At 34.2% G+C, this 24,677-nt stretch overlaps 1 protein-coding gene and 2 pseudogenes across 1 annotated transcript; all 3 read right to left on the reverse strand.

Annotated features, from left to right (window-relative positions):
* Positions 1 to 11,419: 11,419 nt before the first annotated feature.
* On the reverse strand, positions 11,420 to 12,577 carry LOC149553759 (E3 ubiquitin-protein ligase RGLG1-like). The gene is made up of 5 exons (XM_089790374.1): positions 12,550 to 12,577; positions 12,322 to 12,405; positions 12,020 to 12,159; positions 11,780 to 11,897; positions 11,420 to 11,574 (listed from the first exon to the last, which is right to left on the reverse strand). Exons 1-5 carry the CDS (start codon positions 12,575 to 12,577, stop codon positions 11,420 to 11,422), a joined length of 525 nt encoding a protein of 174 aa, XP_089646500.1.
* A 98-nt stretch (positions 12,578 to 12,675) lies between these two features.
* LOC149553760 (uncharacterized) lies at positions 12,676 to 13,811 on the reverse strand (annotated as a pseudogene).
* A 4,096-nt stretch (positions 13,812 to 17,907) lies between these two features.
* On the reverse strand, positions 17,908 to 18,739 carry LOC149553761 (putative fructokinase-5 pseudogene; annotated as a pseudogene).
* Between the last annotated feature and the right edge of the window lie 5,938 nt (positions 18,740 to 24,677).

Genomic DNA, 24,677 nt, shown 5'->3' on the forward strand with positions numbered 1-24,677 from the left:
GTACATTGACTAGTTGTCACTTGCAATTTTCCTTAAACTTCAAGGTAAGTGATTTATATTTTAATTTTTATGTGGTTTTTTTATTGGCCTAGGTAGTAGATACCCTTTGACCACCTCACTACTCATTGTGTCTGCTCATTAGGATTATGAATTTTATTAGGTAGTATTGTAATAAGTACCCTTTTTATGCAAATGAAATATATTATCAGTATTATATGTGGTTTAATTAGTCTACTTTTCATAGTCTTTTGTTCAACAAGTTGATATATTTTTTGTAGCCTTTATTAATTTCTAATGTCAAACAAGAAGGGTTCACGTAGGATCCCTGAATGTAAGGAAAGCCAAGAGAGGCCACCAAAATGCAAAAACCTTATCAACATACTTCGGTGGTGGAAATAGTAGAAACCAACAAGATTTACAACCTACATCTCTAGTGCATATTGAAGAAGGGGATTCATCACAAGTTGGAGACCATTTTGAAGAAGTCCAAGTTGGAAAACCTAATATCTCAGTCAATTATGAACTTGAAGATGATATTGAGGTAGTTCCCAAGAGTAGGGAGTCATAGAAGGGGAAAAGAAAATTGGAATAAAAAAAGATCGATCTCGTTGGGATCTATTGAAAATGAATTTTCAATTAGAATAGATGGAAAAGTTTGAGTTCATTGGACCAGTGCCCACTCCAATTGACGGTGAGCCTCATGTGGAATGCAGATGTAAGCTTTGCACAAAGACATCAAAGAAGGAAAAGAGGTTGTAGCTTAAACTTGATACCATAGAAAAGTATCTTGATAACGCTTATAAAAAGGAAACTATATATGAAGTTGAAAAATTTGTGCTAACTTGAAAAATAAAGAAAAATTGTTTGCATATCATGAATGTTGAATTATACAAGTTACAAGAGTAATTATGGGAGAAGCATTCTAGAGTAAAAGTATATATTGAATCTTTCCTTGGGAAAGTAATCAAAGTGGAAAAATGGGAAAAGTTATTTAATTAAGTGTCATATTTTATATTTTGAGTAGAGGGCATCCTATGGCACACTACCCTTCAATGAGTGGTTTATTCTACTTTTTTAAAGTTTGAGACTATATGAACAGTCACTAGTCAGTAAACAACAGATGAGAATGGGCTAGTTGTCTTGCATAGGTTGAAAAAGAAGACATGAAGGCAAAAATAAAATAGTCACATTTCATTGCATTGTCTTTAGATGAAGTTAAATAAATTGATAATACTTCTTGGGTGTGCATGCATGTTTATACTGTGAACGATCTTCTTTGTCAACATTTTCTAGTATCTATTGTTGAAATGAAGTATAGTGCAACAACAAAAAATTTATATGATTTGTTTAAGAGTACTCTGATTGACTATAGATGTATGGATAACATGGGGATTGCTAAAATATTGGTTTGTCTTGGAGTAGATGGAGCTTTGATTATGCAAGCTCATAAAGGAAGTCATTGCACAAAGATCTAGAATCATTTGGCACTCTACATTATTCCCATTAACTGCATGGCCCACTAGATGAATTTAGCTTTTGTAATTGTTAGCAATTTTGGTTGTGTTCTTAAAGTAGAATCTTTAATCAAATAAATTTACTAGTACTTATGTCAAAGTTCAAAATGAGTCAGAGAATTTCAACACTTTGGTGAAGGACTTACTAATAGGAGGAAGCTTCTTAAAGGTTATGATACCAGATGGATCTCTTTGGATGGACCAATGCATCAAGTCTTTTCTAAATATCAATCATTTCTTGGAATATTCCACTCTATGCAAGACAAACTTCCTTGACTCTATTTGACTTTAACTAATGTTAAGATACTCTCAACTTTAATATCTATTCTCCCCATGCTAGAGGAAATGAGAAATATTATGGAAAGGTTCAACAAAGAGCTATGCAATTGAAAAATATACTAAGCTACATAAATTCACATACTCTGTATCAAATACAACCATTAGATGAATCAAAGTTTGCAAAGTGGATAGGAATCACAAATTTGAACAATCTTAAGAACTTTTTATATATTGGTGCAAATGATGAGGTATGTGATAGGGTATGTGGAGTTGAAATACCAATGTAGTACTATGCATGTGTTGACCTTGAGTTTAATGACGAGGATTGATTAAGCAAATTAGAGAAGGTACTTTCACATGTTAAAACTAAAGATCTCAAGAAGATTGTCAACTCTATCATTGAGTTTGTCAAGTGAGTTTGCTACAGTCTTTCCTCACAAATTAGAATCAGATTCCCTCTAAAGGATCTACTTGAGGAAATGTCTATTGTTTTTCCTCAATATTGAAGTTCAAGCAATCTGAATGATTTTGAAGAAGGATGATGACTTTTATTAAGCATTTTTGCAAAATTACAGTAATCAATGGAGTAACTATAAATATAATTTTAGATGAAACTGGATTGAGAAATCAATCATTTTATTTTGGAAATATAAAGATGGAACAATATGATCTTATAGAGAACCCAAATGAAGAGGGAGCAATAACAAAGGTTTGGAAAAACCCTAGTCAATACTAGAATATTTCAATCTTGTCAATTTATGTTTGACAATGATATTAGGTTTAGTGGAGTTTGGAGAGTTTTTAGTACTTTGTGCTTCCTAATGTCAAAGAAGAGAGTTGGCCAACATTTCAAACCCAAATGGTAGTGGCAATATCACAAATAATGACACTGACAGTGGTTCTTGTTCTGATATTGGAAGCAATGATGATGAATTTTACTTTGGCATGCATACTGATAGTGAATCTAAAGAAAACATGGCAAACAATCAAATGTAATATGAAGTAAATGGCGAGGATTTTGAATGATAGTGATGATGAGTTGGTGTGGTAGCTATAGAAGCTTCTTTGTGAGTCAAGTAGTAGACTAGTAGCTCTAGTCTTACCAATTTCAATTCAAATTAATTTATGTGCTCTAGTCTTACCAATGTCTAAGTTATACATCTCTATAGACTAAGACTCTATCCACTAATTAATTCTATTTTAAACTCATTTTATACCCTTATCTATTCTGTTGTAGATGTTTAAAATTATTTTAAACATGTTGAGATTTTCATTGATTCTTAGTTTTTAGACATGTTGAGATTTTCATCGATTCTAGTTTCTTAAAAAAATTTGTAACATAATAAACTTTCTTTCAAAAAATTGTATAAAAAATCAATGTGTAACATAATACATAATACATTTAACATTAGTGTCTCTATGTAGAAATCTTAGACAATAAAATTATACAAATTTAGAGCCTAGAGAAGTAGAATATAAAACCCTTTGCAAATGACTCTGAATTCCCTATTATAGATACAAGGGAGAAACAATAGCTACAGATTAGTTTGTAATTGTATATAATTAGTACTACATTATGTGTGTATAGTGTACATTGCCAAATTTCCAATTGTACAAATTTTTTCAATTAGGACTAGGGAAAAAAATTCTAACTACTCTAGGTAGTAGGTTGTCTAGCTATCCCGATTATTGATTCTTGATTCCTGCAATGATTAACAAAATTAAAATTAAATTAAAAATTAAAAAATTATAAAGATCACCATGTAACTAAGTACTTACTAAGTAGTTAGTACTATGATTGAGTAGATGAGCACTCCATTCTGCATCATTTGGAAGCTCTATTTTATGTAGGTTGTACATAAATATCTATTGTTGAAGTTGATGAAAGATCAACCCCACATCTCCCAAGAATCACCTGCATGCAAACAACTGTCATAGAAAGAGAGAAGCAAAAGCTATGGAGGTTCGAATTCCCAGATCCATAGATGAAACATTCTTGATGAGCAAAAAGAGAGATTGCTATTATCAAAAAGTGAATTAATTAGAAAGAGATCAATCCTTATAAAAGGAGATTAAAACCCTAACAGGTAACTAACCTAGGTTGCATGATAATAATTAATTATTATATGCCCAAAGTTTGGCTTAAGTAAACTAGAGATAATAAGTGACTTAATAATTAAATCAATACAATTTAATTAATAAGAAAATACTTTATTACTCTAACACCCCCTCTTAAGATAAACTTAGGGAGTAGCTAAAAATCTAGAAACTACTATTGAAAGTAAATTTGGGTCCTGACAACAAGGCCTGATGAGGTACCAAGTACAACTAAATCTCTAAAAAGAGGAGAAATGGGGAAGAACACATGGAAAAACCCTACTCCAAAAAGAGATGGAAATAATGTTGAAAGTACTAGTAAAGGACTTAAGAAGCCTCTAAACTAGAGAATGTCCCAAAAGATAGGAACAAAAGATGATCATGAAGAACATCACTTTTGATAATAACAATCTCTTTTTTTGTTGATAAAAAATGTCTCATCTATGGATCTGGGAATTCCAGCCTCCATAGTTTTTTCTTCTCTACTTCTATGATAGGTGTTTGCATGCAAGTGATTCATTGGAGTTGTGGGGTTGATATTTCATCAAATTAAACATGGTACTAGAGCTCCAGATCTTCATGCCCCTACTATGTTTATGATAAGCTTGGCTTGGCTTTCAAAACTATATTTTTTTTCAGAGTGTTTCAGTTTTCAAAACAATGTTTTTTTGGATATGGAGGGTCACTAATTTTTGGGTCACTTTGAGCCCAAACGGACATCATCATTGAGCTCAGAGCACCTAAAACTCTTATTTTCATATAAAATTTGTCTAATTTGGACATAGTTGAAATATGAGGCAAAAAGATATTGCTCTTGTATTGGGCATGTTTCTCGAGGCAACAATTTTGTGATTTTTGGCATGAAAATCAAGATTTTTTTATTGAAAATTGAGATCTTTTACTCACAAATTGATTTTTTTGGCATCGAAATTGAGATTTTTTGACATGAAAATTGAGCTTTTTGGCACAAAAATTGAGATTTTTGGTACACGAATCAAACCTTTTTGCACACAAATTGAAACATTTTTTGTACGAATTTGGCTCCAAAATCTCATTTAACTATAGTCATGGAGGGTGAGCTACCTATAATGATGAGACCATCTACTTAAAGTACAAGTATCAATAAGTTAGCCCCATGATGCTGAATGTGAATTGTAGGATCAGAATGACACTAAGTGAACCGTGAAGCAAACAAGAAGGGATCCATCTTCTCATACCAAGCTCGAGGGGCCTATTTGAGACCATATAAAGACCTTTGAAGCCTGCATACTAATGAAGAGTCTTGCACAAAACCATGTGGTTGCTCCATATAGATCTCCTCATGAAGGTCTCCATGCAAAAAGGCACTCTTCACATTGATCTAAAAAACTGTCCATCCCTGTGAAGTTGTAAGAGAGAGTACTCCTCATCCATAGCCCTTTCCCACTCTAAGTGTCTTGTTGCCTATGAAAAATTTTGTGGATCATCTTAAATAGCATGACTTGGGAGGCTAGTACCAGAAGTCTAAGCACGAGTACAACAAGAATCTATAGGATCACCTGCCATAGGTCTTGTTGTATCAATAGTATCACAAGCCCACGTGGGCACTCACAAAATAATTGGTGGAGGTGGTGAAGGGGGGCCAATATCAAGATCTTCCTAAGAGGATGCATAATCCTATGCAAGAGTAGATGAAGTATTTGGTAGTGAGGGAGAAGCTGGTGATGGTGGCTCCATATGAGGATAATGCCCATAAAATTGAACATCTCGCCAAAATAAGACATCTCTGGAATCAATATCAAATAACTTGTACACCTTCACATCTTCACAGTAGCCAACAAAAATGAGTGGTTGACTATTCTTCTTCATGGCTTTTAGTTGAGCATCTGTAATAAATGCAATGCCTTATGAGGCATATGATTTTGAATATAATTAGCACAACTACCCAAAATGAAGAACTCATAGCTCGAGGCTATATCATATAATTGGCCATCTCCTATAATGTCTTGTTCTTTCTCTCCGCAACCCCATTCTGCTGAGGGGAATGAGGAACTATGAACTGATGCTATAAACCATGCTTAGTGCAAAAATCTCTAAAAGTTTGATTCACATATCCCCCCATTGTTAGTGTGTATATGCTTGACAGAAACACTAGACTGCTTCTCCACAAATGTCTTAAATATTTGAAATGAATCAAAGACATCATACTTATACTTCAAAAAGTACACCTATGTGCATCCAGAGAAATCATTTATGAAGGTAACCACATATAAAGCACTTGAAAAGGATGCAGTGAGGAATGACATAAGATTACTATGTATCAACTCCAATGGTGCCTTAGTATGTGTGATCTATATGATAGAAATGGATCTCTATGATGTTTTCCAAGTGCACAACCTCGACATACGTTGTCAGTACAAGAGATCTAAGGTAGCCCAATCATTAGCTCCTGTGTATCATTTGCTATAGATATCTGTAGTTGACATGGCCAAAACACTCATGCCAAAGTTTTCTCACTATGTTTGTGTGAGAAATAAGAGAAACAACTATAGAATCAGAGCTCTCAAAGCCATCAAACTGATATAAGTGAGACTAAAGATCAAAACTCCCAATAGAAACAACCAAGTTAGGATCATGGAGGTCTCAAATAACCACATCATATGGGGAAAACTCAATTATCTTTTTAAAGCCAAAATGATAAATTTGAAAGATAGACAAGAGGTTCGTAGAAATGGACAAAACTGAGAACACATCCTCTAATGAACCACCTTCTCAAGAGATAGTTCCTGAACCTATGACTAAAAGCTTTATAGAATCACCAACTGCAATCTGTGTAGTGACACTTTGAGAAAGTGAGGTAACCAAACTAGGGGAGTGTGAAGCCCTTAAATCAAGAATTCAAGTAGCTACAGAAGACAATGCTCATGTAAAAAGACCATGTCCTTTCCCTAAAGGAGGAGGTGGTGGCTTCAAAGAAGCAATACTGTGTTGCTGCATGACCTCCTTTAAAGCCTCAAGATGTTTCCAACACCTATAAAGTGGATGTCCTTCCTTGCCACAAAAACTAGAAGGATCACCTATGTACTTCTTAGTCTTGGAGGAAGACTCACCAGACATAGAAGATTTACCCTTTGGAGAGGGTTTTTGAGCATCTGATTTAGGGGTAGACTTGGAGGAACTCTCACTACCCACTAAATCTATGTTGTGCTTTGGTTTATGCTTCAACCTCCCTGTCGATGTCTATGTAACCAATGCATGTGTCTTTGAGCTGGTGATAGTTGTAATGCCCCAAAATTGGCTCATTGCCATGTTAACCAATTCTGGTCTATTTCAAGCAACTCCTAAGTTCTATTTTACTAGGCAATTCTTATTTTGATTTTCACTGCTTGACTTAATTGTCAAATGCAGAAAACCCTAATTTGCATTAATCAGGCTATTTATTTAATTCCTAAAATATTGACTTGAATTAGTCACATTAAACCTATTGATTAAGATTTAATTTAATTTGAAGTGTTTCTACTTTAATTAAATTAAATTATATCCTAAGGCTAATGTACTAATGAATTAAAATATTTAATTTAATAACTATGCTCACTTTAATTACTTGAATGGGATTATTCAATTAAATGAAAAAGGCATTTATGAGGTCATATCTCACTTTATTAAATTAAATAAAATCTTCAAAATCTCCTCTTCAATTCCAAAATGGAAACTCTGAGTGAACTATCCTTCAAATTGGAATTAAATTAGTTAACTTGTTCTCACACGCATGAAAAGCTCAATTAACTACTCATCACACTCAGATTTGAAACAATTAACTTCACCCGCACAAGGAAGTTTCCATTTCAACTAAATCTTCTCTTTGATCTTAACCCTCCATCTAAGTTGATCTTGACCATTGAGCAATTCCTAGATTCTATTTAAGGGACTCCCAATCCCTCATTACAAAGGTTAGATTTTGAATGGTATTGAATTTCTTTTGAATTAAGTACTCATTTTCTTTCTAGCTTTCACATTGCCATCATTTTTAAACTCTCATTTAGATTAAAGAATGCATACATTTAGCTTAATATCTTTTGTTTTCTAGATTAATGCTTACATCTCATATAGATTCATTGAATAATCATACTCTGCATAAAATCCTTCATTCTAGAAAGGTCTGGTTGCCTGCATCTTGATCTGAGAGCACAATAGGAAAAATCCTTCTGGTTAGAAGGCAACAGGTCACATTGTTGGGCTTCTTGGATAAATGATTCCATGTTTATTCTAGGATGAATCCACATCTAATGACCATGTTGAAGTGTAGGTGAAAGATTCGAGGTCACATTTTCATGTATACATTTCTAGCGCCCACTATGGGGCAGAGAAAAATATTTTTTCTGGCCTCATCTATCTGGCTTTTTGATATTTTCATCGTTCTGTCATACTTGTCCGTACAGTTGTCCAAATTTTTGCACAAATATTTGAGGGTTTTGCCTATTTTTGTCTACTTCCTCATGCAAAAAAGTGCCCTATTGCATAAATTCTCGTATGACACCTCATTTTCTCGCGTGCCTAAGTGCAAGAGCTCGCATGGACCTGCACAAGATTTCGTGCAAAATCTTGAAACAAACACAGTTAAGATACAATTTTTTAATATGTTGTTTATCGTTTTTCACTTACATATTTTCTCTAAAGCATCTTTATTTTGGTTTTTTTGGTTTTCTATAGCCTAATAGTTGTCTACAGGGTGTTTGATGAAGAGTCCTTTAAACAAATTTTTCCAAACATGAACTGACTGTGTGTTTGCAGGACATTGTCAAAGATACAATTGTCGAAGACTAATCTTAAAACCCTCTAAAACAATGTGTCTTTTTCTTGCTTTCCAAACATTGTCTAATTAGGGCTTGTGAACTTCGTAGGGTGCAAGACAGAGGAATAAGGGACTATGCTATTCACCACTTGGAGGTCATGACCAAGGGTGAATCAGAAACCTAGAAGCCTCTAAAAGACAACATCCAAGGGAGGCAAGCAACTTAGTGGTTCTCTAGTGCAAATTATCTTCTATGATGAGATGATGATTTCCTTTTAGGGGATCAAAATCTTTAGAAAGGATAAGTCTAGATTGATTAAGCTAAGTCAGTGATTAACGTGTTTTGCATGTTTGGGTGAGGAAATAAGGTAGAGGAATATGCTCATTCCCCTTTAGGGAAATCAAAAACTTTGACCCTTATGTTCGAATCACTAGTCTAAGTCAATCCTTTAGAGGGCTTGTCAAAGTTATCCAACCTCTAGGAATGACCCAAGTGAGCACACTCCTTTTGCCAAAGATTCCAACTCACTATAATAAAGAAGCTTTGTAGAGAAAAAGACTCCAAAGCCGTATTAATTTCTTCCTCTTGATTCTTGATATCGCATATCAAGTGGAGGCTCTATCTGTTGCACTGGCCGGTGCTAGCCCTAGTCTTGCTAAGTAAGTGTGTGCACTTTCAGATGCTAGTGTGGGTTGTTGGTCTCAACTCTACTTGTGGAGCCATCGTGGATTAATACAAATGGAAGCCAAGTAAAAACCTTTAGTTAGAGGCTACCCAGTTCACCTCCAAAAGGAGGCATAATCTTTGTGCAAGGAGGGGGAAGAATCTCTCTTGTAGAACTCACCATAGGCATGCTACTAGGTGTTGGAAGGTGCTATACACACTTGACCCCTGCCACAAGGGTGTTCATTCAGCATATATGTTATTGAGCCCTTTAAATACACCAAAAAAATAGGCACCCTCTAGGGGGTGACACGACTATGTGAGGTGCATGCATGCACATAAGTTGTGGGACAAAGGTTTTGCCTTCTCTACCATTTTTGGTTTCTAGGGATAAAGGGTGTTTGTTATCGAGTCTTAAACATGTCAAAACCTATTTAAACAAACTAAAGGTCAAGACTCCCCCATCCCTTTGAGTTGCTTTGTCCTTAATTGGATTGTCTTCGACTACTGCTTGCTTCCTGTGTCTTGTTGAAAACACTTTGTCTTATTTGAAACCCAACACTATTTCACAATCTAAAAAATCAACCCTCACTAGTACAAAAACAACAATATGTGATTAAAAAAACCACTAGAATTTGTATATATGTGACTAAACTTAGTCACGTGACTAATAGTAGTTAATATCCAATCATTTATAACACTACTAAATTTACTACTAAGCAATTTTAGTCATGTATTTAATCATTGATTTTGATCATTGATTTAGTGGTACATTTAGTAGTATATATAGTGGTATATTTAGTAATTGATGAGTAGTTGATTTAGTAGTATATTTAATCATGTGGCTAGTCACATACTTAGTAGTATATTTAATCACATATTTAGTTGTATATTTGATAGTTGATTTAGTCACATATTTAATCACATGTTTAGTGGTATATTTAGTAGCATATCTAGTAGTATATTTGATCAAATATTTAGTAGCATATTTAATAGTCTATTTGGTCATAATAGGGCGTGATGGAATCGAACCACCATCTATCTACTTGTAAAGTAGTTGCTCTTCCATTGAGCTAACACCCTTTAAAAAATGCTTATACAATGTGTAATTTTCTACATTGTCTTGGTTCTTATCTTTTGAGTTCTTGTTATTTAACATATCATCTATTTACTTATAACTAAGCTTTTCTATTTAGGTGGAAAAGAAATAGTTGGGCATTTTTTAAAGAGCCTCCACTACCAGAAATGGAAGGAGTTGCACAAAAATATATTGCTCAACATCATGTTGCTATGATTGGGGGCCAAAAGATAGGCTTAACACCCATAGATGTAATGGAAAGCACATAGATAACATGAGAACTTTGCATATACAAACTACATAAATGATGTATAAATATAAATATTAGATTGTTTTCTACATGGAAGACAATGATAGATGTTGTGAAGTTGGGAGAGCATTAGTATTTGCACTGTACTGGGCTACAATTTTGTGTGCATGCATGGATAAACATTAAGAAAATGGTATTTGAGGTGACAATATGGATATAAATGACGAAAAGGATGTTTATGGGTGCTGGCAGGAAGGGCTTTAACTTCAACTTTATTCGAAATAAAATGGTATGGTATAAATCAGGATAGAATTACATATATTAACTACACAAGTTGTAACAATTCTTGCATTACAGCTACAAGTTTATAGAATACTTATTAGCATTGAAAATACAACAAAATCATTTACATGGGATTACCTTCCTTGCACTATTGAATTTACTGTATTATGTTATTATGGGCTCAAGTTACTAATTGAGTGTCAACACTTCTTGTTACCTATAAATATTTAACTTGCATTAGATCAGTTGATAGGCAAAATACATACAAGCAAAAGATGAGGAAAACATCATCAATATACCCACACAACAACGAAGACTTATAGAAAGATAAGAATTTTGGAAATCAATGATCAATATAAAGAGAGTTTGAGGATGGGTACAAGCATAAACAATAAGGACAATGTGTGTAGTGTAAGTGTATGTTACATATAATTCAATAATTCTAGTAAGTAATTGTTGTTTATCCAACAAGATGAAAGAAATTTCAATTTGTTAAATTAACAATACATTTGAAAAGAAGCATAAATAAATGATATACAACCTGTCCATCTACAGTTATCAAAAGAGCATGGTATTGCCCCCAACTTTGCTCCATAATACGGATCGTTGCTTCGATGATTGGTGCAAAAGATGTTGGCCCTAATAGAAAAGGCAAAACATGAAATACATTAATAAATGACATAAATATATTCAATACCTATTGCATATATGAAGAATATAAATATGAACCCAATCAATCATTCCAGAAAGACATACTTATTGAGCCCAAGACTTAAATACACAAGCCATTCTACATTTAGATTTTATCACCGAAATCAAAGCTTAATCAAATACAAATCCTTACTAACCAGCAAGTTGTAGTTGGAGACTATTTCCCTATATCGTCTTAGTGCTTCTTCAAATCCGTTGCATAAATTACCATCTGGATAAAAATTGAACACCTGTTGGTCATAAGTCAAAGTTGTACAATGCAACAAGGATGTATTGTTAATGAAAGGCAGTTCACTTTGTCTCATGTGAACTCTATAAAGTGTCATATGAAAATGAATTGGCAAGATAATATGAAAAAAGTTTAAAACTTACCATCCCCAAAACCAAAATACAAGAAAAAGTTGTCCTCGTCAAACGTAGATAAGGTTCGTCCAATAATTGAAATTGCTTGTTCATAAGGATTTGGATTATCTCCAAGATGGTGTAAACTTCCTCGATTAAAAGACTTCGCACCTAGCATCCACAACAATGGTTTTGTGTCTACTAAAACAATAAGAAGAAATCTTGCAAAGCTACCAACTAAAACCAAGGAAAAGCATAAAAGATATATGACTTCACATGAAACATTTCTAAAACCAATAGAAAAATTAAATCATTGACAAGGTAGAGGAAAACCTGTCCACTCATTGTTTTTTGTCAAATTGATACCCACAATCAAGTTGGATGATTCAAGGCTAACTTGTGCAAGAGCCTTAGTCACTTACAATAAATATAGAAGCATTCCAGAGTTATATTTTTATGCAACAAGGTTTTACATAATCATTTTTAAAGATAGTAAAATTTTCAGCGTATAGCAAACTTCTAAATTGCAATATGTTGCAACGTTGCAAATAAAACACCAACTTGCTACAGATATAGATGCAAGTATCATAAAGTAAAATGAAAAATAAAATACTTTACATATGACAATTTCATTCCAAAAATGTGAGATTTAAATGATTTCTACATTAGAAATTTGGTTATTCATTGCTAAGGTAAAGTGATAGAAAATTGTTGAACACTTTCATCAAGTCTTAAACATTGTAATGTAGGTAGAAAAGTGGAAACCTTTGCAACCCAATTTATTATCATAAAATCTCTACTAATTGCTTCCCTTACTCCTGGATGTCTTACTTTCACAGCCGCTATCATAGGCTTTACTTCATGACCCAGACTCTGAAATCTTAGCACAACCCTATGTACATGAGCAATATTACCAGAAGTCACAGGCTCAATTTCAAAATTGAAAATCCTCAAATATATCTTGAAGCCTGTGACCAAAGGCACTTTTAACAAACATTTTTGTATGGGAAAATCCATGTGCTAGAGCCTTTGAATGTAGTTTTCCCATCTGATCACAAATATCTTTTGGAAACAAGTTTGGGTGTGTAACCGCCCATTGACCCCACTTAATGAAAGTTGGACCTGCTCTTTACAATGAGCAATGTAAAATGTATCCATAATTTCCTATGATTTTCTCCAAAAGCATCTACAAAGGGAGCCATTACAATAGCTGGAGCAAGTATTTGTAGAAGTAACATTAATTTTTCCATGATGGCCTAGACAAATGAGATCAAAATGTTATAGTTGTTATTTGCAAGGTTGCAACAAGAACTAAATGTTTGCATCATGTTTGATTCAACGAACACACTTTGTGCAAAGGAGGCCTATCCAATAATAATAGCTAAAACTCGAGAAGTGATTTGATCTACAACATGTAAAGCTCACGGAACAAGCATAGGACAACTAATGCCATATGTCAATGAAAATCTTGTCCATGCAGATTGAGCTTGACAAGTTGTGCCAGTATTTTGGGCTAATATAAAAAACCCTTTCGAAGTCTATGCCCCATAAAAACCTACTTTGAGTCTGGAAGCAATTAGAAGCATTGAAAGAGAACACTGTTTATAAGAATGTTTCCATACAACCCCAAGTTTTTATTCTACCCCACACCAGTATGACATGTGTTGGGAGAACTAAAGCTTGAAAATTTTCCCCAGTAAATCAAGCAACCCTAAAGAAGAAGGCTTTCCATGAGTCTCGTGCATGTTTTGTAAAGTTTTCTTTGCAAATGTGTACCCTTCTTTTGTGATTGCAAAGTTTTCCTTGGAAATAGCCACACCCATACCGACCCCCGTACCCTAAGTACCCAAGTACCCCCGTCCCCATGGAACATTGATTTTAGTCTATTTTTAGAAAGCCTTCTTTGTCCATTATTAGATAAGATGTCTAGCCATTAGAAAAACAAAGTTGTAAATAGAATTAGCAAATTTTCTTCATGATAATACTGTGATATAAAAAGTATTAAATGATGGCTAATAGTAATAAAATACCTTACCGATTGATAATACTCCTCTACTAACTCTAAAAGGATGTCTATCACATCAGGATCTAACTTGATGGTTGGATCAACATGCATAAATGAAAAGTGTAGATTTATATTAGACCAAATATACAATCATTTAATTCATATTGGATAATGAATAATTTCTTAGAATAACAATTAATTTCTTAAACTAAAGCATGTTTTGAGTACCATTTAGCCAAAAATTCCTAAGTTATTTGTGTCATTTTACAACAATCACTTCTATTATGAATATTCCTTGGAATTTGAAAGAGTATTGCAAGATAACTCTCTTGATTACAGAGAAAGGTATAAATGAATTCAACTTCTCTATTCCAAAAAAAATTGTGAAAATACAAATGAAGTTATATTTACATCAGTAAGAGACCCTCTAGATTTTGATTTTTCTCCATCTTAGCTGCCTTTAGCCTCAAGGATATAGGTGCTCATGTTTTGATGTTCTTAACTAATATAAATATCCACCTGGTTGTTTACTCCGTAAAATTAAGAAACTCCATAAGCTATCAAATCTTAACACCCTGATATGTTTGTAAAGCCTTATTTACTCTCAAGTGGTGCAACATCGTATGGCCTTTCCCCTTGAGTTTCTCCTTGCTTAGAAGCAAACACAGATGTTCTTCTCAAACTATATTTGTCCATCTCCCTGTTTCAAAAGCTGCATGATGGGATCTTCACCTAACATGATAGTATTATTTTTCTATAAAAGGTTTCAATTTCCAAACAAGCCACTTAGCAAGACACTACATTATTTACTAGCAATCAAGTTTCATATTCTTGAATTTTCCATAATTCTCTACACTGCTGGCAAAATATGCTAGAAATATGATACCCTACAAATAAGAAAACCATTGATTTACTTTTAAAAGAGGGAATTTTTTCTATAAAAAAAAAGATACCCTACAAGAGGGAAATCTGATACCCTACAAATAAGAAAACCACTTGCTTTACTTTTAGGGGATAGCCAATATTCCAGTCTTGGGTCCATGCCTTAGATCCAATAGTTGTTCCACTAAGACGACAGTAATAAAACCACAATGATGTCATTTCTTGCAATTTACTTTTCATTGTTCCTCATCTCTTAACATATAAGTAGAAACTGACCCAGGCAAATCCGTTCTACAACTTATTCAAGCAAGGGATTTCTGTACTAACTTGTAACTGTAAAATTAAAGCATACGACCATTCATGATCCAGGTGCAATTATACCAGATGTGGGGATCTCCAATAACTCAGCTAAGATGTGACCCTTACTAATACACCACAATGAATTTAGAAGAGGGACATCCTTGTAGAAGGTTGTAGTTAAAGAGGAATTGTAGTCAAACTGCCAAAAGGTGAGAACCCCTCAATCAAACCAGTTAAAATATAAACCAAAAACAAGTAAATACAAAACCAATACCAAAAATACATTGAGAATACACAAGTCGTAAAAATACCAATTAACTAATCAAAATAAAACTCCAGCAACTAAAGCCAGAGGCCACATATTACTTTCACATTGAGATGTTGTCTGGCAATTGTTTTAATTTGTTTCCTGAAATATTCAAATATTTGGGCCTTTTCAGAAGTCCTATGGAGTTTGGCAATGAGAGAAACATATCACCACTCAAATCCAAAGACTCTAGGTTTTCAAGACCTGCAATTGAATCAGAAAAGCCTATATTTTTCATTGACAAATGAATTAGAGCCACAACTAAATCATTGAAGTACTATGCATGCATTTAATCTTATATAAACATAAATATACAACTTCTTCAAAAATATTAATTAAATATGAGTCCAACTAGTCTACAACTCAAAAAAATGATAAACCCCTTCACTATCCCTGCTTCCAAAGGGGTACCCATCATAACACATTGATGCAAAAGTTGATAAATGATGGCAACTTGGGCAATTAGTTTGTGAAAAAAGATTTAACAATTGCAATGAAACAAGCGACTGTGCATGCACTCCATCCACCAAGCTTGCACATCAATTTTTTAAATGAAAATGTATTTATAATCTATAAAATGAAACACTACCCAATCTTTTAAAGATTGTTTATGGATAATTCAAGAGTGCTATAACATGATAAAGCCAGATAACTTGCAGACACTGCAGGCAAGTAATTTCAAAGAAACCAAAAATGAATGAAATGCTAAGAACATTGCAGCATGACTATGCTGATTATAGAGAATGTGCAAAGTGCAAAATCCAAATTGGGTAACACAGCTCACTTACTTTAAATATATTAAAGATAGCTCCAACCTCATTAACAGAATGCTGAGAGAACTTGTAATTAATCTATTTTTTTATGCTGGAAGGCTACATTCGATCCAGATCAAGTCTCATGTGAACCTAACATTTACATTTCATATGATTTTGATTTTTCTGTATGCTTCAGACCCGAAGTTGAAAAATCCATTATATATATTTTAAAAATATAGTTATTCAACATCCACTTTATATTGTCATCATGTCTCATGAAACATGGAAGGATGATAATGATGGTATCTTCAGTTTCACATGTGAGATCATGGAATAATGATAACAGCAAGCAGTAAGATACAATTAAGGGCTTATAACACTCTCATGCAGATGTGGCTATTGCAGAATTGTTGAGATGTCTCACTAGACTCAAAATGTTGTTGCTTTAGATTGAACATTCAACATAACTGGTATCCCACAAAAACAAATTAAAGCATTTTCCTTGCTGAAAAGTTGAGCAAACATATTGCGAGTTTTTAATAGAAAATGGCATCTTACCTCAAGTTTATTGTTGGTGAGTTTTAATGAAATAAGTGTGGTGATCTTGCAGAAAGCCTCAGGAAAAAGCTTCAGTGCATGACCACACAAGTCAATTTCTTCAACGTGTTTCTCCACTGCTTCATGCAATACTTTCACAACCTCATCATCATTATTAGTAACAAATACCACCCATCTTTTCAATAGGCTGTGATGTTTCTAATCCACTTTTAGCCAATCTGCATATATTCACAAGCCGCTCCTCTGCCTGTGATAATAATTCTTCATAAGCTACATGCATCTCATAGAGAGTTACTACAGCTTTGAAAGCCTGTTTCTCCTTCTCAGCAACATCTCAATCCTCTTTTTCTTTCTGAGACAGCAGTAAACCATATAAATAAACCCTTAAAACTGTAATGTCAACCATAATCTAGTAGTATCTACATTGAATATGGAGGTCAAGCCACAACCTGTCATGCCAAGCGAGCAGGTGCAGTCTTAGTGGACTCCTAGGACTAGACCTTTAAGTTATCCATGTCCCCTATTTTTTAATAGATGGGAAGAGAAAGATGTAAAGTGATTTGATGTATTTAAATTTAGTTTACAAAAACAATTTGACTTTTTTTTCTTCAGATTATCAGACATCAATATTCCATACAAGTATGCAATTTTGTACCTGGTTTGCATTTAAAATGCACTAATATAACTATACTAAATTTGTTTCTTTAATGTGCTAATTTATTGACTCAATGGATGCATCTCCTCATTTATTTTTTCAAAAACAATACACTTCTCATGAAACTTAAGCAAATTTTTACGTTGGCAAGTTTTTAGCTAGATTTTTTGTAGAGATGCATTTTATAGTCTTGATGAGTATTTGTTGAATGTGGGTTTTCCAACTATGCAATAAGCTACTATTTCTTTTTTATTTTATTACAATAGGCCTGCAAATGATTAAACATACAAGAAACAAGACAGTATTATTAGTTTAAAATTAAAAATCTTAAACATACATTGCTGCAAGAGGACAAAAATCCATATTTATTTATAAGAATCAATATAGTTTAACTCATAGTTTGTCTATTTTAATGAAGATAAATAGAAGAAATATAAATATCTTCAAATGGAAACTATTAAGCATGATTATTTAGCAAGTTTAGAACAACAACTTTATCTGGCAATGTAGGAATTGCACCCTTTTGTGTTGTGGCTACAACACCGGCACCATTTGCAAGTAGCAATACATCCCTCAATCTCTTCTCATCCTTAAGCAATGAAAAATATTTGACCAACTGTGTAAGAAATGCTCCAACATATACATCACCAGCACAAGTTATATCAACTATCTCTACTGCAAATCCATTTATTTTCCCCCGAAAGTCCTTGGTGTAATATCTACAACCTTTTTCTCCCTCAGTCACAAGTAGTAACTTAAGTCCAAGTCGTAATAGGGTATCAATTACTGCATCTTTTTGATAGTTTCCTCCATCTATAAGGAATGCTACTTCTTCATCCTTGCTGACCTTAATCATATCAGCCTCATCCCAGATACTGAAAATGGCTTCTTGAGCTTCTGAAGGAGATGACCATAATGTATTCTCACATTAGGATCATATGATAAGAGAGCAACTGCCTCTTTTGCCAATTTCATGGCTGCAAAATGAGTTGTTCTACATGGCTCTGTTATCAAACTTATGGATCCATAATGAAAAATCTTGGCCTGTTGGATCAGATCTTTATCAAGCTCGGCCTTAGTCAAGAGCATATCAGCACTTGATTATGCTAGAACATGGACTCTCATTCCCCATCATTTCGCAATGTTACAAATGCAAGTGTTGTTCTAGCATGGCTATCAAACAAAAAACCCTTGTCATTTACACCATTTCTCTTTAAAATGACTGCCAACATATGCCCAAATTCATCATCACCAACCTTACGAGGGCTCACTTTGACCCTCATGTCCATTCTCTACATGATCAATCTTCACAGGTTGGCGTGATTGTGGATCCTTATGAACAACAATTAGTGGAGGTCTCTTTGTCAGTTGAGGAGATAAATGGTTTAGTGGAACAAGTTCAATAAACATCCTTGCCAGATCTGCATTCATTCTTTTCAGCATAGTTGGAAGGGGTGAACTTCAGCATAAGTATAGGGATACTTGAGTAGGTTTCAGGGCCAACATACATCTTCAGGAGTGTACTTTTGGCATTGTTTCTTCCTAAGGGGAGGAACACCATTATGCATTCATGGACTAGCTTCTTCATCGGAGCGGCTTTCACTTGTTGGCATTCTTCTTTTGGGGGGGAAGCCTATTTTGTCTCTCTTCCTTCTCTTATTCTCTTATGTATATATTGGATGTATGTCGTAATGGGGGGGTCTTGATTACTCCATCCATCGATGCATCCTTATTTATCTCTCTTTTTGGGGGAGGATTTTTCCCATGAGGTTTTCCCTCTTTCCCTGCTTTACGAGAGATTTGCATTTTCATTATGTACATGGGTACCTAATATGGCCTAGTAGCCAGGACCCATTATGCATCTTCATCCTAGTTCGTAAGCTTAAAGGCATTCCCCTAAGTTGCACTTAAGGGGGGTTGTTGGTGTAAATAAGTATTCACTTATTACACTTACTTAAGTTTACTTAGGTTAATGCATTAGTTTATTATTTTGCATTATTTTATTTGTGAGACACTTAGGAGTTTGCACACCTTTTTGAGTTGTCATGTAGACAACACACGAGTACGCAACTCTATTTTAGCACATGGTGTCTACAACATTGTTTTGCGTGTCACACCCTTATAGGATTATCCTCACATCATCACACATACTTTCGTGCTTAATGGAGGATAACCCATATTTGGTGGACATGTGCCTAGTTGTATGACTTATCATGATGCTGATTACGAGGCATTCTAGATGTATCTCAGAGGCCTTTATATACAGGCACTCCTAGTGTAATTTGAATGATGGCATATTGAATACATTGTCATTTTGATCATACTCTCTCTCTCTTTGGTCTGTTGTGTGCTTGTGTTTGAGTTCTTAGTTCCTGGGTGAATTTTTCCCTTAGGCAAATTCTTACAAAAACCATTGTCGAATCAATCTAGGAGTTTGATGAATGAACTGATAAAAGATACTCTATAACAAAAGGACACCCTAAGAAAATAGATCACTACATAATTTCCAAAATACAAAATGGTTGAAGAAACCAAGAAGTGTTTTTTTGCCTACTCTCTTTGGAAAATCAGATCAATACAATGAAGCATATAAAAAATGTGAATAGTTTATACCAATTTTTCTAGCAATAGTTGACACCGCTCAAAGCTCAAATGGTAAACTTAGTGCTACAAATATCAAAAGATCAACTGACTATGATGCACTGAAGCATCTGGACATCAAAACAAATGGTAACTGCTTAATCTATATGGTCAACCACCATCAAAGGTAGAGGCTCAATATGGGACTATGAACACATTCGACGTTACTAGGGAGGTTGCCAAAGTGGGACCATGAGTGCAAGGTTTTCAACCAGGCAACAAAATTGTTTGCATGTGTAATGATAGAAATGGAGGTTCTAAAGTTGTTGGACTAATTGCCAATGTTCACCTTCGAGATTTGTGACATGGCTTAACTACCTCCTATGTTCTATAAGTCTAGTGGTTGTATCGGGCATTAATAGGTTGATCTTTTGGTGCAACGACAACTCTATCTTGTAGCAAGTGGTATTAGAGCTTGGTCAAAGGTTTGAATCTCCTTGGGTAATGCTGAGGGGGGGATTGTTGGACTAACTGCCAATGTTCCCCTTCGAGATTCATGACATGGCTTAACTGCCTCTTGTCTTCTATAAGTCTAGTGGTTGTATCGGGCATTAATAGGTCAATCTTTTGGTGCAACGACAACTCTATCTTGTAACAAAAGCTAATATTGTCTATAAGTTGATATAGTACAAATGGCCAAAGTACTACAAGAAAGTGGCCATGATGTCCAAGCTTAGTGAAGAACAAGAATATTTTTGTGGGTACACCAAACTTATGAAATCACTAATTACAAGGATGCTTATGTGAAATCGAGGAAAGTTGAAGAGATGACTCTAACAGGAATTTTGTTTATTTTAATGAAGAAACTAGTGCTTTCTTGTGGTGATGAGGTTGTTAATTCTATTGGTGACTTGACTCCTGATGCGCTTGGCTAGGCAGGGCTTGTATACAAGTTATATTGGAGGAACCCATAAGAAAGTCTTAAGGAAGATCAAGTGAATTCTTCAGAAAAATAAAGATTTATCTTGCTCTTGCCTATGGGACATAAATGGAACTAAAAGAAGACTCTTAAAGGCAGATTCACACAGAGGTTACATATGCACTTCAAGTTGAACAGTTTAAGATTGTTCAAAAATTTCAGCAATTAGCCATTTCAGCCTTTTAAATATTTTTTCATTTTGAATATATTTATGATCACTGTATCTTTGTTCTCATCAATTATCTAAAGAAGCAATCTTTGTAATCATTAAATGAGTTATTTGAATGAAATACTCTGGTCCAGTCAGTTTATGTGTGTACATCTCATAGTTTTGAGAATTACCCTAAAATCGCCAGAATCGCCGGTTTGGCAATTTGATTCATGCCTAGTGATTTTTTTGGAGCCGATGAATCAAATCACTGATTTTTTGTCATGAATCACATGAATCACCTATTCATCCAAAAAATCGCATGAATTGGCCTAATGAATCAACATAGGTAGCCAAAAGTGAAGACATTTTTTAATAAAAACACATTTTTAATTTTTTTTTGCTTTCCCTCTTTGTTTTAACCCTAAAGGGTCTTCTAATTGTTAGCGTCATGGATCTCCATCTCACATACATATGTTTCATGGATCTTCATCTTAGATTCTTACATACATTTATGATTTGATTTCTTATGGATCTTCATCTCACATACATTCTATGATTTGAATCTTTATGATCCTATGATTTCTATTTACTTCAGCTACAGCCAACAATTTACATTTTACGTGTAACATAGTTACGTATGTGATGGAATTATCATTTATGTTCCATGTTTATGTATGTTAACTTCTATTTGAAGATGTTATAGTGTGTTTAAGTTATATTCAATAAAGGGTGTAAGAAATAAGTTTTGAATTATTAAAATCTCTAAATTTTAAAGGTTTTCTAAATTCATTGATTAGTGGCCGATTCATGGACGATTCACGATTCTATTTGGTCTTTGCCGATTCCAATCCGATTTCGATTCTCGTTACTTTGATCTAATGTGACAATATGATCAAATTTATGGAAAAATCACGTATAGAAGTAAAAAAGAGGATGAGGGCACAACTTTAGAAATGCTAATGATAGTAATATGTATCATGACAGTGATATGTGCCATTGAGAGAGAGTGATATATGTCAAAGTTGAAAACAGGTGATTAAGAAATATATGGAAGGCACTGTCATGAAAAGATCGTGAAAGATGGTAAAATCCTCTTGCTTGTGGCAGGCATATATTCATAAGCATTTGAAACAGAGATAATTGTAGGTAAGTATGTTCTTACTACATTCTTGGGAAAACATCAAAAAGAGAGTTCTACTATGGTGGAGTTTCTTCAAATGAGGGGATTGCAAAATCCTTTTTCTATGGAGCATTTCCATGAGTTGAATTCAATCTTTTATTGTTTCAACAGTAGTGAACAGGTTGGCATCAAACTTAACGATCTTTTGAATTTCAAATTTTAGATCATCATGGATGGAGCCTGAATTTGTGCCTGTGTAGATCAGTGCTAGGGACTTTTGCCATTTTCAAAGGTGGGTCACAGTTATAATTTGAAATTTCAATAACAGGTTATGGGTGTGGCAGAGTTAGCTCCTTCTTTGTAGGGATAGACTTAGATTTTTCTAATTTAGTCAGATTTTCTAAAGACAAGTTTCCCTTTTCCGGTTGCACCTACAAACACAAATCAGGGGCCTAATTGTAAGCATTTTCACCATAAAAAGGGCAGCAGGGGTCTCTTTCTTTTTTAGTTTTTTCTTCTCTCTTTTGCATGTAGAAGAGAAATGCATTGTAACTCATTTTTTTGAGTATTGTAGCAGCAAGTTCCTTTTAGCTTGATAAAGTGTAGGAGTTGTTCCTTATTAATCTTTCTTATCTACTCCCTTGAATGAATATAATGTTATGTTTTGTGTTTTTTGTAATCAAAACCTCCTGACAACATCTTACTCAAACTTTAATGGTGCGAGATGAACATTTTTAGTGCAGGTCATAGTCTATGTTAGAGTAACTTTAGCAAGTTTAAGTTGTGAAAACCCTCATTTTCCTGCATGCAAAAATCAATGTTTAAAACCTTTTTATGAAGTGCTTATGCTTGACATGTCTCGATTCAACTTGTGAGCAGAGATTAATCTTTTATCAGCTAATTGTGAATTCAGAATGAATGGAGTTAGTAAGATATTGGTCTATTACCAAGTTTAGCTAGTAGTATTTCATTTTTAGGAGGTTCAATTTGTGACTTTGATGACCACTTAAGGTTCATTTGTATCAAACAAAAGACATATGAATAGGTTTCTGAGGTATAGTTGTATAAATTGTAAAATTTTCACATTGTTGCTAAAGCAACTTTATAATATTTTAACATTGACTTAGTCATTTTGTCCTCCAAACAACCAACTAATTCAAATCTTAGTTGAGATTAGTTGGGGAATGTTATAAAAGGATTATATAAGCCACTTCAACTCATCTATATAGTTGGTTGACAATTTGGTGAAGTAATAGAATAATTTTGCCTTTGATTTCACTATTTTTTGACAAAATTTCTGATAACTCTCACATTATATAGCTCTATATAGATGGTTATGGGGCTAAAGGTCACATTGTGAAATTTCCCTATCTTAGCTTTAATTTTGTGGTGGTTTGAAGATTTTTCATCAAGTACATTGAGAGAACCAAGCATTTTATTGAAACTAGGTTTCTAACATTAAGTACCTAGGGTTTTCAGACAAAATGCTCTTTTCCTCATTATTCCACTATTGAAAAATTCCCATCCTCAGTGGCATGAAGGGGTTAGGAGTGTATTTTATGTTTTTCATGATAGTAGATCATGGTCAAGTGATTGGAGGAAGAAAAACTCAATAAAAATTTCTAGCATTTTGTATGTGACAGTTCAGTCCGGGTATGAAGTGGAAGAAGTGATTTTAGTGTGGAGCAGCAAGGTTAGTGGGGTTTGGTGTGAAATTCCTTTTAAATTGGTGGACTGGAGTCATAATACATCTGTTGGCTGGGTTGGAGAGTCAAATTTGGTAGTGGTTGCTTTTCAAATTATGCCCAATCACCTAGTTGGCCTAAAAGAAACAATTCAATTTCCCTCAGCAGATGATTAGTACAACCCTCACCATGGGGTATGTAAATAACCAAATAAAGGGCATCTAAAATTGTGGTTGGTTTGGTCTCAGTACGTTGAAAGTAAAGTCCAAAGTACCCTTTAAGAAGGGCTGATAAACTAAGTGAGTTTGTAAAGCAAGTATCCTAAGGGGATCACTTGGGACTGGGGCAGTGGTGTCCATGGTTATGTTGGGGCCCAAATAGAAGGAATATCCAATTGGTTTGGGTTAAGAAAGAAACAATCATGTTTTGGTACATCGGAGCCTTAATGGGTGTTGAGGTGCATGGAAAAGAAGTTGTAAAAGTAGGTAGTTTGGTCTTGTAACTCTAAACCTTAAATATAGGAGTCTTTGAGTTTGTCATTGATAGTCTTATAACCAATTTTATTCTTTGATTACCTCTTGGGGGTTTATAACTAAAGTTTGACAAGTTGGATGTGTTTAAAGTTGACTAGTGAAGCCTTGTTCATGAAACCTTGTTACTAAGCATCCTTAGCAAATTGTCATCTCCTCTCTTACCTCTGCATCATTAATTG

This window comes from Cupressus sempervirens, chromosome 6, assembly GCF_028749045.1.
Source record: "Cupressus sempervirens isolate cs-2001-9-10 chromosome 6, ASM2874904v1, whole genome shotgun sequence".
Taxonomy (NCBI): Eukaryota; Viridiplantae; Streptophyta; class Pinopsida; order Cupressales; family Cupressaceae; genus Cupressus; species Cupressus sempervirens.

Coding starts and splice junctions, on each gene's coding strand:
- LOC149553759 (XM_089790374.1), bottom strand. CDS start 12,577: ATGATACTTGCATCTATATCTGTAGCAA. Junction 12,406..12,549: donor TGCATCTATATCTGTAGCAA/GTTGGTGTTTTA, acceptor ATTTATTGTAAG/TGACTAAGGCTCTTGCACAA. Junction 11,575..11,779: donor CAACTACAACTTGCTGGTTA/GTAAGGATTTGT, acceptor CTTTTCTATTAG/GGCCAACATCTTTTGCACCA.